Here is a 12,871-nt window from a genome sequence, read left to right as displayed (position 1 = left end):
ACACCTATTCATTCCTGCTGGTATTTGCGGACAGTGTCAAATGTTACACACGTTGCACAGAAGAAACTCTCAAGCAGCTGCTGCGTAGCTGCCCATCATATGAAGATCAGAGGCGTGCCCTTCCGACTGCTTCAGGGAAACTACAGATGAGAGGCCCTTTAAAGAACAGAAGATCCTGGGGCCGTGGCCTCGTGCGTCTGCTATGTGCAAAACCACAAAAGCGATGCTGCGCTTCTAGATGTCTACCAGCTTATATGGCCGCCTGTGGCAGACTGAACGATGAACGCTTGTGCGTATGTTGTGCGTGCATACCTCCCCACCCTTCTTCCCGTCGTTCACTCCTCCTTGCCCAGTGCAGGGTACCCAACCGGGATAAGCCTGGTCAACCTCCCTGCCGTTCTATGAACCTTATCTCACTTACCTAAGAGATTTATTGTTGCTAATCGAAATGTAATGCTGAATTATTTTATTTTTTAATTTCGCAGTAACGTCAAACGCAGTTAAACGCCTTTGGGGACCGGCGTTTCCCTTTTGCATCATAGCTCAGCGACAGCTGTGGAGGGCAAGCGATGGCGCCGCTAAGTGCGTACGTTGTAAAACAATAGATAAGCCGTCGGGGACGCCTAAACTGCTTCGTTGTACACGTAATTTCATTGTAGCAGTCTTCGCTATAGAGCATTTCACAATTTCACATTCACGTACCCACTCTGTACTATCCCAAGTTCTTATTTGAGAGCACGTTAAGAACTCCACATGGTGAAAAAAATGCCGCAGTTTCGCCCGAAAGGCGAAGCATCAATTGCGAAAGGAAATTAGTAGAGAGCTATTCGGAGTAGGGATAGTAGTTTTATTGGCTGCATAAACTTGGACACATTCGCTTACTAACGTAATTAATGTCAGCGAACAAGCAAACATGAATAGATCACACTGAATGACCGCAGACAACGACTGTCAAAACGCTGGCAGCAAGCACAGCCGCCGCAGCGGGCGAAGGATCGTGCGGTCTATCGCTTCAACGGAAACTGAGCGGCGAATGCACAGTGCATACAAAGGTCAGAGCCGTGTGGAGATAACAGATGGTGCGGGCGACCGCCACAGCCGCGGGCAAAGTACGAGCGCAGTTGTTGGCAGAGTAGAAGCTGCGCCCCCCCCCCCCTTCCTCCCGCACTGCCTTTCCGCTTTCTTTCTTTCGCGTGAGAGTTTGAGTGCCAAGTTCCCCTTACGCCCGGCTGCAAGATACGCCTTTGGTGCCGGAGCACAGCGTCGCCCCGCTTCCCTCCCTCCCATACCCCCTTGGCCTTTCGCGCGACGGTCGCGTTTGCTTTCCGCCGTGCGTTTGCTCTCCGTGATAGCGCGCGTCCCCCGCGCGCTTTCGCTCGCGCATACGGCACGCGGCGACGATTTTATCGCCCTTGGACTTTATACGGAACCTCACGGCGACGGCGACGGCAGAAATCCGGTTGAAGTGTTCATATAATTTCTATCGCAATAAAATTAATCCGGAGCCCTCTGCTATGCGTCTTATACATAGTATCTCAGTGTTGCTCAAGAACGTTAAATCCAATAAATCAATCAATTGATAATTTTGTCCTGCTGGTCGAGCGATAGTTAAGAACTAAAATTGATAGCAGCAACAACTGTTTGCTTTGAAGCAACTGAGCATAGAGAATCATAATTCTGCAGCGCGACATGTGTAGCCGTTCCCTTCATGCAGTGGTGTTGCCGAGGAGTGCTACCCGTATGAAGGCGCGCGAAACAACGCCAGCGCCACCTGCCGCATTCCCCGGCGACGCGTCCCTACCGAAGACGCGCAATGCCCCACGGGAAGGACGGACCAGAAGTACTTCTCTACTCCGCCTTACAGGGTACCCGCTAACGTGAGTATACCGAATGTCTTGCGAGTCTCCTGCGATGCGCCTGAAACGGTACAAACACTGTGGGTACATACACGGGATGAATAAATGGATGAATAAACAGTGCGGTTAAGGGAATACGAGGGGGCGCTGCTCGCACTTGGGGGCGGAGCTTATATGAGCCACTCATGCTGCAGGGTGTCGCTAAAATGTGGTACGATGAACAGCACAAGTGTCTACACGCTTAGGAAGGGGCCAACACCACCAAATAAAATTTACCTGCTACGCAGCGGGGTGTTTCAGGCTTGTCACGAGGTATATTCCCTCCTGCTGTGCGCATGCGCTTTCTTCAATTGAGCCGTACCATGTTGTATTAAAGTGGGAAAGCTTATTTGATTGTTTGCTACAAACACTTGCACCGCCATGAAACATTATTTCTGGATGCGTATTACAAAACACAAGGGAACACGTGACGCTCGTAAAGTACACAATAATTACGATAAAAATTCCACGACGAATGTTAATGATGATGCGATTAGCATTGAGACAATGCAGCAACACATCATACTGCCACTACAAAGATGTGTCATGTATGAGGTGTGTATGCAGCCGGGTTCCTCATGCTTCCCTTAGACAACTCACGCCATCTAGTGGCGCGGCCGCGAAGTCCGCACGTGTGCATCTGTATTTAGACAACATTGCCTGAATATATATGACGCGGGTTTGATTCCACTCAGCACCAGAGAGATCTTAAATAATTTTTTTTTATAATTCAAGAGCGGCACATACCCAGTAGCACATAACCCGTGACCCAAGTTGGTGCCAAAGTTCATCGAATGGCGCCACATTCCCTGTGGAATATACCCAGTGATTCAAATTGGCATCCAAGAGGTTAATTGAAGAATAGTAAACTGGGCGAGTTTTTTTTTTTTTTTGTTCCATTGAAGAGTGACACCTAGCGAGTGGCACATACTCAGTTACCCAAGTTGGCACAACAGTTCGCACAGCAGCGCAATGCTCTACCCATTAGACCATAGACTACTCACTCAGTTACCCAAGTTGGCAGTAAAAGGATTAGATATCTAGATAGATAGACAGAAATAAAATCACTGGAAAGTGTGTGGAGTGCCCCAAATGCGAATTGCATTAAAAGAGGCACAAAACTTCAACACACCTCAGTGATGCCTTGAAATAATCGCAGCTCTGCATCTGACTGGGAAGTTTTAACACTATTCGGAGTAGTCTTGTTCATTATCACACGGTGTTGGGAAATAAATGGCAGTTAAGAAATTGCTAGTGTGATAAATTTGGAGTGTGTACAAAATAGGACAGCAAAAGCTACTTTTCTATATCTACATGTATATTGACACGTATACATGTTTATCTTTCACCGGTGGCCGCTTTCCACCGGCTAACAAATCTTAAATGTTATTGCTCGGCGCAGGACGCGCCTGCGTGGGAAGCTTCTCGAATGTTATCGATGCTTCTTTCCGTTGCCTGTTTTCACCGACGCTTATGCTATCTGATTATATGACTGACGCGAATTGTCTAGAACTTTCTAGAAGACACTGCGGGTACCAGGGATTAATCTGGAACATTCGATGACTCATGTATAAAAGCCAGGCGGTTTCACCGCTGATCAAATTTTCGACGATCGCCGACTGTATTCGCCGCTTTCGTTGTGCTTCGAGTGTAGCTTGCTTTTGTGGGCACAGGTTCGCCCAATAAAGAATCAGTTTTGTCATACACAGTTTTACGACTGTTTACTTCAGCGTCACTACTACGTGACAATATCAAGATTGCGAAATGCAGGTCGAGCTTTACACCCTGTCTGCATTTAAGGCATGAATTTCCCACTTAGAGAATATTTAATAATTGTAATACTAGTGCATCGGTTATGATTACCAGTCAAAAACTGAAAACAGCCAACCTGGATCGGAGCGCGAGATTCCCAAAAAGCAACATGCATAGGCCAGAATTACACATCTTACATTTCGAGAAAGTTCAAGAATAAGTTCTGAACCTGAACTGCTGCACGCATTCTTAACAGAGAAACGAAGTGCATGAACATCTTTCACTTCATAAAATATACTAGCTGTATGCTCACCCAATGAATTAAACATTATCTGTACCAATATTTTGATGGCAAACCAATTCGAGGGATGTGCAGAACCGCATAAAGCGCTCCGCGATTGTGTTCGTGTCCTCCCGTGCTCCCAGTATTCGGTACATCGACAATAAATATAAATGTATGCGTGGCAATTGAGTACAAAAGACACGTTATCGGACCAACGTAATTCAGTATCGTGGCAGTAACATTCATCCTTGTGGCTGTTACAGGAGGAAGACATTATGCAGGAGATCTACGCCAACGGCCCTGTCCAAGGTAAGCATGCCTTTATCAGAGAAGCAGAACCAGTATTCACAAAGAAGTTCTGTTCTTGCAATAGAACTATTCCTAAACAGAGATGCAACATCACATTAGCCCATGGCCGCTTGATGAAGATATAAAAGGGTACATAATGAGTGCCCACAATCCCAGTGCGTAGCCGCATACACTATGAAAGCGTATCCAGAAAGTTTTCCATATCAAAAGTGGCCAGCCAATGACAGATGGCGCTTACTAACAACTAAAAGCTTTTTAAGAGTGTACCCTGGGGTCTGTATTGCACGTGCACGCTTTCAACTTCTGTAAGTTAAGCTACATCAAAGAATATTGTTGCGAATTTTGCTGACTAGTGCTAGATGGGTTCGTCCCATGCTGTGCAGAAAAGCAAGTCGCTCGGTAAATGTAAGGAACAGGGTCACGTCACTAATCATGCAGAAAGTGTTTGTCTTTACTTTTACAGCACAACCTGTCTTTTTTTCTTTCCGCACTATTTTATCATTTTTTGAGCAATGACTGCCATCGTGACGAACACCCATCACATTTCTCGCACTCAACCAAACGTGCTCTGGCAGCCTCTTTGAAAGCAGCTTAACCTAGCCAAGCACCTTGAACCGGTCCCACAGATTGCAGCCTGCGTTTTAAGTCTGGTATTTCTAGCACATAATACGGCTATTCGCATAGCTTGTGTTAAAGCAGCAAGAAACCAAGCCGTATGCAAGCTTCTACCAAAGGTGGTGCAGAAATCAATCACGTTCTCTTGTCTAAACGAAAACTCGCAGCATACAGAGTATTTTCAATTATACATCGCACATGTGCTGTTGAAACACTAATGAATAAAGGCGACCGTAGGTAGGAAAGAACTTAATTTGCACTGCATGTTACTGGAACATAAATATTGAACAATATTATACATTACAGTCAACGACCAATTTTCCGGACGCCCGATTTTTCAAACATGCCCGATAATTCGGACGCCTTCGTGGCACTGCCCCACACCTCATAGAGTCAATGTATAAGAACGTCTGAAATTTCGGATGCAGAAAGCCTTCGCCGTCCGATTTTCCGGATTTCATGCCATGACCGCAGGTCAGAAACGGCACTAATCAAAGCCACCACCACCGCAATTTTGATTATCTCGCCGCCTCGAACTGGCGCTCTCGCACGCAGATCCGCTGACTGCCGTAGCCACCATCGCGGCAACGCTAGGCCTAGCTACTTCGACGTTCGCTACCAAGCTTCTTTCTGTTCGGTTCTGTGTTTTTCACAGAGACCATTCGCCGTTGATAGCAATGGCACCGACTCTGCCTTTGTAATCGTCGTCCAATGGCTTCGAAACTTGGAATGCACGGCGCGTTGTATAATGCCGGTTCCCAAGTCAGCTTCGCCTCAATACAGTAGTGCTCCGCGGTGAAGCACACGCGAAGTATTGCGGTGAAGCATACCAACAGTGGAAAGGGGGCCACTGTCACGGGACATAGTATGTTTCCATAAACTATACACGTGTGCAGCGGCCACCTCCTGTCACAGTACGAGCACCGATAAACCTAATAAGTGTACTGGCAGTCCTTTCGAGCTATTTCGGGTGTGCCTCTGGAGATTAGAGTCATTGCGGGCAGTAAAAGGTATGCATTCACTTTTTGCGGACTGCGCGATTTTTCGGAACGTTTTCACGCCGCCTAGGGAGTCCAAAAAATCGGACGTTGACTGTACATATACTATGCGTGTAAAAATACCATAAAACACTACAATAAACATCAAATGTATTGTAATGAGAGAAGACAGTCGACCATCCCTCCGAACGCTTGGTTTATGATGAAGATGACGCACATTTCAAACACATTGGCTCGTACCCACTATGGTTGATGGGCCAAGAATCGTGTGGTTGTATGCACAGTTGACGAGTTCAGAAAAATTTACTTGAAAGTGTAAAACTGAACAAAACAGTAGAGCATAATCGATAAGTGAGACCAGTTAGATGGTCGATTATATTTTAATCTAAATAAAGATTCATTGAGCCATGTACAACGGAGGAATGTAGAAAAATTTACAATAGGAATAGTAAGGAAAGTAAGAATTAGCACGGTATACGTTTTGTCACTTAAATAGAATCAAACATGCGTCAAACAGGTCGCTATGGCTAAAACCCAGTGCCGAGAGGCGAGAGTCCAAAAAAAAAAAAGAGTTCACTTGTTCACTCCTTCATTTACCGGGTTGCCCTGTAACGTTCAACATAACAATATACTATTTTTTTTCGCAAGTGAAAAAAAAGCCATACTCATCTTGTGTTGCACTAGTGGCAAAATGATTTATTTAATTTTGCGTGCCTTTTTTCCAGGTGGCACTTGTGATAAGTATTACTCAAAACCACTGAATCTTCGAAAAATACTGAAAGGCTTTGATCTCGCTGCCGAGTTCAGTGATTGGATGATAACTTCAACGCGCCCCCTGGTGTGGGCCAGGAGCAGCTAGCAGGCCATGCATGCCATGTACGCAATTGTTCTCCGTTCGCAACCAATTAGCAAACATCAATTTCCTTTCTTTACACTCGGTGCTCACTAGTTTCCTGTCAAAAACACTATATCATCTGATAACACATGCCGTTCGTGACTTAGAAGTACCTGGCACGCTGTGTTAAAGAAAATGCACACACAATAGATGACAATGATTATTGCGGGACAAATAAATGCTCCAAAGTGTGTAAACAGTTATTAGAGTGTACCACAGAGAGGAGTTGCCAGTAATCATTTTTGCCAATGTCTGCTGATGTGGCGACTCCTTTCCGACTCTCTTCACATGTTCGCAGCACTGATCCTGGTGAAGGAGGACCTCTTCCTGTACCGCTCGGGCGTCTACAAACACACACGCATCTCGGAGTCCCTGCCAACCGAGTTCCGCAGGAGTGGGTGGCATTCGGTCCGCATTCTCGGGTCAGTATACTAGTCTCCGAGCCCCCGCCTTGGAAACAATTATAAGTTAAGACTGCGTGGGCCGCTATCAAGCAGATAAACAAAGAAAACCAGCCCGTCTCAACAACTCGATGCAGGGTGGCGAAAGCTACAGGTCGCTCGACTGACGAAAGTGCTGCACGACTAGTCAGCACGGCACTTCTTTTGTATTTTGTGGGCTTTCTTTCCGGCTTGGAAACAACTTCTATGTAACAGGTATTCAGCAACAGAAAGCTGGGTCGGAAGATGTTCAGAATGGTCTGCAATATGATCATTCATCCATTTGCTCTGAATATAATATTGAGCTATTGATTAACTATTACTACTTAATTATGGAATTAGGTGAAATACAAGAAATAGTCTGACTTGCTCCAAGCAACAGCAGACAACCAGTAACGCACCCAGGATCTCTGCCAGGGGGGGGGGTTGACTTTTTTTGGGGGGGGGGGGGGGGGAAGCAAGCACTTTGCATAGTATGCAATTGCCTTGATTTAGCCAGAGGAATCCAACAGCAAATAAAATGCCTAATAATTATAATAATTTAATGGCACCAAGGATGATGATGATGTTTATTTGTTCAGCGTTTTACTCAAAGTAAGTTAAGAGTGAATGAATAAATACAAGACAGCGATAGAGTGTTTTTGTTAATCGGGGAAATTCGATCTCAAGCCAACTCCTGAATTGTAATGACAATGTGAACAGAGCACTGAAGGTACACGTTGAAGTGGTGGGGCTGGACGCGTGTGGGGGGGGCTACAACACCCGAAACTCCCCCACCCCCGTCGGTGCGCCACTGCAGACAACATTAGTACCCTGGTTCTGTCCAGCTACGTGACACTTGCATATGCTTAAATTTTGGCCCAAGTTATGTGGGACACATTGTATAAGTAGTGTAGCTTGATATGCTGGAACAACTTTGCTGTCGTGGATGGTTTGTAAAACTAATGACTAATTACTGTACTAATTATGTTATACTTCCAATAACTTTTCATTACTTTTATCATACAAATGTACTCTCCATGAACAGAAATCAAGGTGAACAAGTTGTTCTAACTTTCCTTGATGTGGAACTGCAATAGAGCAAAATTTGTCCAAAACTCTGCACTACGTGGGGTCCCTGAAAGCTCGTGAACAGTGCTGCTCTTTATAAGGTTTGAAAACTACTCCCTTTCTTGCCAAAATGAAGGGTTTGTGGTGTCGCACCCTAATTACTCCTTTTTCCACGGGCTCTCAAAGAGCCCTTTGAAATTGCAACAGCACACATTGCAGCTACTTTCATGTTTCAGGTGGGGAGTCGACAGGTCTCAGTACCGTCCGATCAAGTACTGGGTAAGTGGCTCTACTATTTCACCCTTCGTTTCTTATTTATTTCAGGCTGCCATGGTGCAGTATAACCACCTATAAGAATAATGAGAACAGACAGGGGCCGTATTTTGTTTAATTTTTAAAAATTTTACGCTTGCCTGATTATTTTTTGTATAATTTGTCATTGGCTTGCACAAGTCAGGTTTTCGCAGTCACCAGTATCAGTCACAATGTCAGACTGCGTGACAAGACATTAATAGAATCAGAGGAAAATAAACTCTTACCTATAATTGGGCAGCAAGGACTGTGTTTTCTAAATACCCCCCCCCCCCCCCCCCCAATTTCATTTTCCATCTTTTTCACCTTCCATTTATGACTTTGCTACAAAATACAGGTCCTGAGCAGCCATGTTGCAGCGAACTTTCAATGCTCCGTGAATATGGAAAACGCCGCATAACAGAAAAGCGAGTATTATTAGATATGACTAAACAGTTCTGCACTTGCACTATGACTATAGGTACAGTGCAAATAAGACACGACAGGGGCCGCCTTAGGCACACTGTGCAAGTACCAAAGTTCCTGGCGGCTCGTTAGGCGCATCTCTCTAACCTTAGTGAAAACCACGCTTCTGCTTGCTGCTTCACATTAATTAAGTGCGATCGAGCTAGCGCGTCAGACTATATCTTCTAATCGCGGCTCCATCGGTACGCAGCTCTGCGCCAACTCGTGGGGCCATGCCTGGGGCGAGAACGGCTACTTCCGCATTGTGCGGGGTGAGGACGAAAGCCAGATCGAGTCCTTCGTGCTGGCCGTATGGGGCCGCAGCTACGCCTCCTACTACCGGCAGCAGGGGTCACAGCAACGGGAGCGAGAGTATGACGGATACCCCGGCGGCTACCCTGGCTACCCGCCTAACGAGCTCAGCTAAACCCCACCACCCAACCTCTACCATCGCGGTGCATGCACACCTTTACGTGCCTCCGTTTCCCACTAAACCAGGGCCGGAGTGCGCATATGTACACTTCATCAGAACTGACCGTAAATCATTGCACATGCATTCTAAAGTCTGAACTACCACACAAACATGAGAAAACGTTACAATGCGACAGAAACATGCCACTTGGCGGAACAATGGCATTAGGTTATTTAAATACACTGTGCCTGGAATTGCTTTGCAAGGATCTTTCTCAAATTTAAATGTTGCACCTTCATGCGCCAAAGCTTCTCATTCTATGTATGAAATGCAAGCCATGTGTCCCTAGACAGACGCCTTGTACAAAATCAGATGAAGTAGACCGAGTTATGGTGGCTTCAAACAACGAGACTGCATTTTCATGACACTGGGCGCTGCCGAACAACATGCTGCTCCGACACATTAGGTTGAAACCATCTGCATGGTTTATGCCCTCCAGCCAGCCTCCGTGCCATTTGATTCTGACAAGGCTGCAGAGAGTTCTCAATGTTGTTGAATTTCTGCTTTAAGACAGCACATCCACATACGCGCAATAAACTTGTTACATCTAATATGGCCACATACTGTAACAAAGAGTGTACCATTGTGAGTTTTATTTTGCTAATAGTTTCAACCTTGTCAACCATCTACTACTTCATTCTCCATGCTATACAACAAGGTCACACTAGAAAGTATGCCTTACATGTACTTGTGCATTAAAGAATACAATGTGTTCACAATCAGGGTCACTGCCTTCTGGTAACATGACACTGGAACCCTCTCATGTAGTTTGCTTTTTTTGGTTTTTCAGGAAATGCATTTGAATTCTATGTATTATTACCACAATGTTTTCTTGCTTCGTTTATTTACAAGACGTCACAAATTTTATTCTTGTCAGTTTATGCTGACATTTGGTGTTTCAAGAGTGTTTGCATTGTTTACATCCTGGCCTCAGGCCTGTTTTACGAGCTGTAAACATTTCTCGTAGTTCAATAAATGCATCACTGCCAACACACTGCCATTGCAAAAGTGTTCTACTGTGCTCTCGAGTTTTTAATGTTCGCTTGTTCTACAAACACGGGTGAACATGCACTTGAATGCCACCCTTACAGGACCTCCCTGTCATTGAAACATTAATCGGTTCCTCTGAAGGCCAAATACAGCACATATTTGTCTCGTAATTAACTTTCTTGAATAAATAATGAAATGAGCCACAAATGAAGGATGTGAATTTTGACTCTACTTTTGACTTCTCTTGTAATCACCGACTTGATTAATTATGCGCAATATACAGGGTGTCCCAACTATCATGCACCAAGATTTAAAAATATGCAAATGCCATGTAGCTGAACAGAACCAGGGTAATTTTGCGTGTATTCGCGGGCTTCTTTCACGCTCGGAAAAGAACTATTACGTAGCACGTATTGAGCAACAGAAAGCTATATCGGGAGTTTTTCATGTTGCTCTATGAGTTTCTCATTGACACTTTTCAACTAATTATATTATTTGAGAAGTTAATTAATTAAGGCTAATTATGTAATTAAATGGAATGTAAAAAGTAAGCTTAGTATCTCTAACTGACGGCAAAAAAACATTCATTTGGTTCGGTCGAGCTACGTGGCATTTGCATATTTTATTGCGATAGCAATTATATGGACACTTCAACCGGATTTCTGCCGTCGGCGTCGCCGTTGCCGTCGCCGTGAGGTTCCGTATAGATAAAATCTTCGCCGCGCGCCGTATGCCCCAGCGGAAGCGTGCGGGGACACGCGCTATCACGGAGAGCGAACGCACTCAATCTCCCACGCGCAAGCAAGGAAGCGGAAAGCCAGCGCCGGAGGGAGCAGGGGGGGGGGGGGGGCACTTCTCTGCCAACAACCGCGCTCGTCGCTCGTCCGCACAGTTTCTTATCTCTCCCACGCGCAAGCAAGGAAGCGGTAAGCCAGCGCCGGAGGGAGAGGGGGGGGCGCGCACTTCTACGCTGCCAACAACCGCGATCGTCGCTCGCTCGCACCGTCTCTTATCTCCACACGGCTCTGACCTTTATGCGCTCAGTTTCCGTTGAAGCGATAGACCGCACGTACGTTCGCCGCTGCGGCGTATCCGCTTGCTGCCAGTTTTGACGGTCGTTGTCTGCAGTCATTCAGTGTGAGCTATTCATGTTTGTTTGTGCGCGCTCACACCACGCTTGTTCATTCAGTTAGTAATAGTCGGGCCACATTTTCCAACGCACGCTACACATGCAATGCTGCCCGGATCAGCAGTGCAGCGCTACAGATGTGTCCCTTCGCACGCGCTGCCCACGGGAAGCGCTTCTCATCAACACCACCGTTTCACACGCGCCTTCTCGTGGTCATCGAGTCTCTCGTCATGTCGGTCTACTTACGCCGCAGCACACCTCCTTACTTAATCAGCTCATGTTTACTACAATTCATATTGCTACCAAAGCCGCTCACCTTACTTCGTATGACATTGCTGTGTTGCTATCGCATTCATTGCTTCGCCCTTAGGGCGAAACTGTGACATTTTTTTAAATCATGGTGCATGATAGTTGGGACACCCTGTATAATACTGCTGTAATTATCGTTTCATAAACAAACAAATCTAGCCCAACTGTTCATGAGTGCAAGTGACAAGCGAAATAGTGCATACCTCATGACATGAAGCTGCTTTTTGTCCAGTAGCGTGACCAATTGTGCAATTTACCTATTTTCTTCTCTTGTAATTTTAAAGACCATAGTGAACACCAATGAGCGAAACAAACTTAGCTGCCATTCAGTTACAATTTGGAATGCTTTCCTACATTGACAGTTTTCCTTAAATAGAATGCCTTTCATTTAAAATGATAGTGGTTCTGTCAAAGACAGACTGTCGTATTGCTGCATCCAGACTCGCAACCTTCCACTGTCACTTCATATTATATTATAAATGGCTATTGCTGTAGAAGCACTGAAAAAAAAATCGAAATGGCACTTCTCACACTAGTCTGGTTAAACGAAACCACAATAAATTCTTTTTTTGATGTTTTTCACAGGATATTATTAGATGAAAATAAACACTTTTCGACTGCTTCATATGACATATAAGGGACAGGAACGAGCAAATGAATCAGGATCTCTCAAATCAGCTATTTTTTTAGTATAATGCCCATATGTTCTTATGCCATTTGTAGTTCCTGCTTAGTACAGCTAAGAGGCTTAAATGTTTGAGAAGCATCAATGTTAAAAGTTGCTATTTCCTGTGGTTGTATCTGCTGACATCATCAACAGTCAGTTCAAAAGAGCACAAATCATTACAGAAGCAATGAACAATTACTGTAGAATGCCGCTGTTACAATCCTGTTACGCACTATTTCCCGGGGCCAGCGTTTTTGCTCGAGAACACAAAAAATGACTCAATACAGATGCACTTATTTTTTACCGGTTCA

The 12,871-nt window shown here is 45.2% G+C and overlaps 1 protein-coding gene across 1 annotated transcript in view; it reads left to right on the top strand.

Annotated features, from left to right (window-relative positions):
- LOC119466348 (uncharacterized peptidase C1-like protein F26E4.3) overlaps positions 1–10,476 on the top strand; it is a 52,323-nt gene extending 41,847 nt beyond the window's left edge. Inside the window, 5 exon segments of the mRNA XM_037726856.2 lie at positions 1,715–1,877; positions 4,194–4,239; positions 7,046–7,169; positions 8,474–8,516; positions 9,205–10,476. Coding sequence (XP_037582784.1) covers positions 1,715–1,877; positions 4,194–4,239; positions 7,046–7,169; positions 8,474–8,516; positions 9,205–9,420 — 592 coding nt within the window. The 3' untranslated portion in view covers positions 9,421–10,476.
- The last annotated feature ends 2,395 nt before the right edge of the window (positions 10,477–12,871 follow it).

The sequence above is a fragment of the Dermacentor silvarum genome, chromosome 10, assembly GCF_013339745.2.
Source record: "Dermacentor silvarum isolate Dsil-2018 chromosome 10, BIME_Dsil_1.4, whole genome shotgun sequence".
NCBI lineage: Eukaryota > Metazoa > Arthropoda > Arachnida > Ixodida > Ixodidae > Dermacentor > Dermacentor silvarum.
The sequence above is the reverse complement of the archived record's forward strand: the minus strand, read 5'-3'. Positions and strand labels throughout refer to the sequence as shown.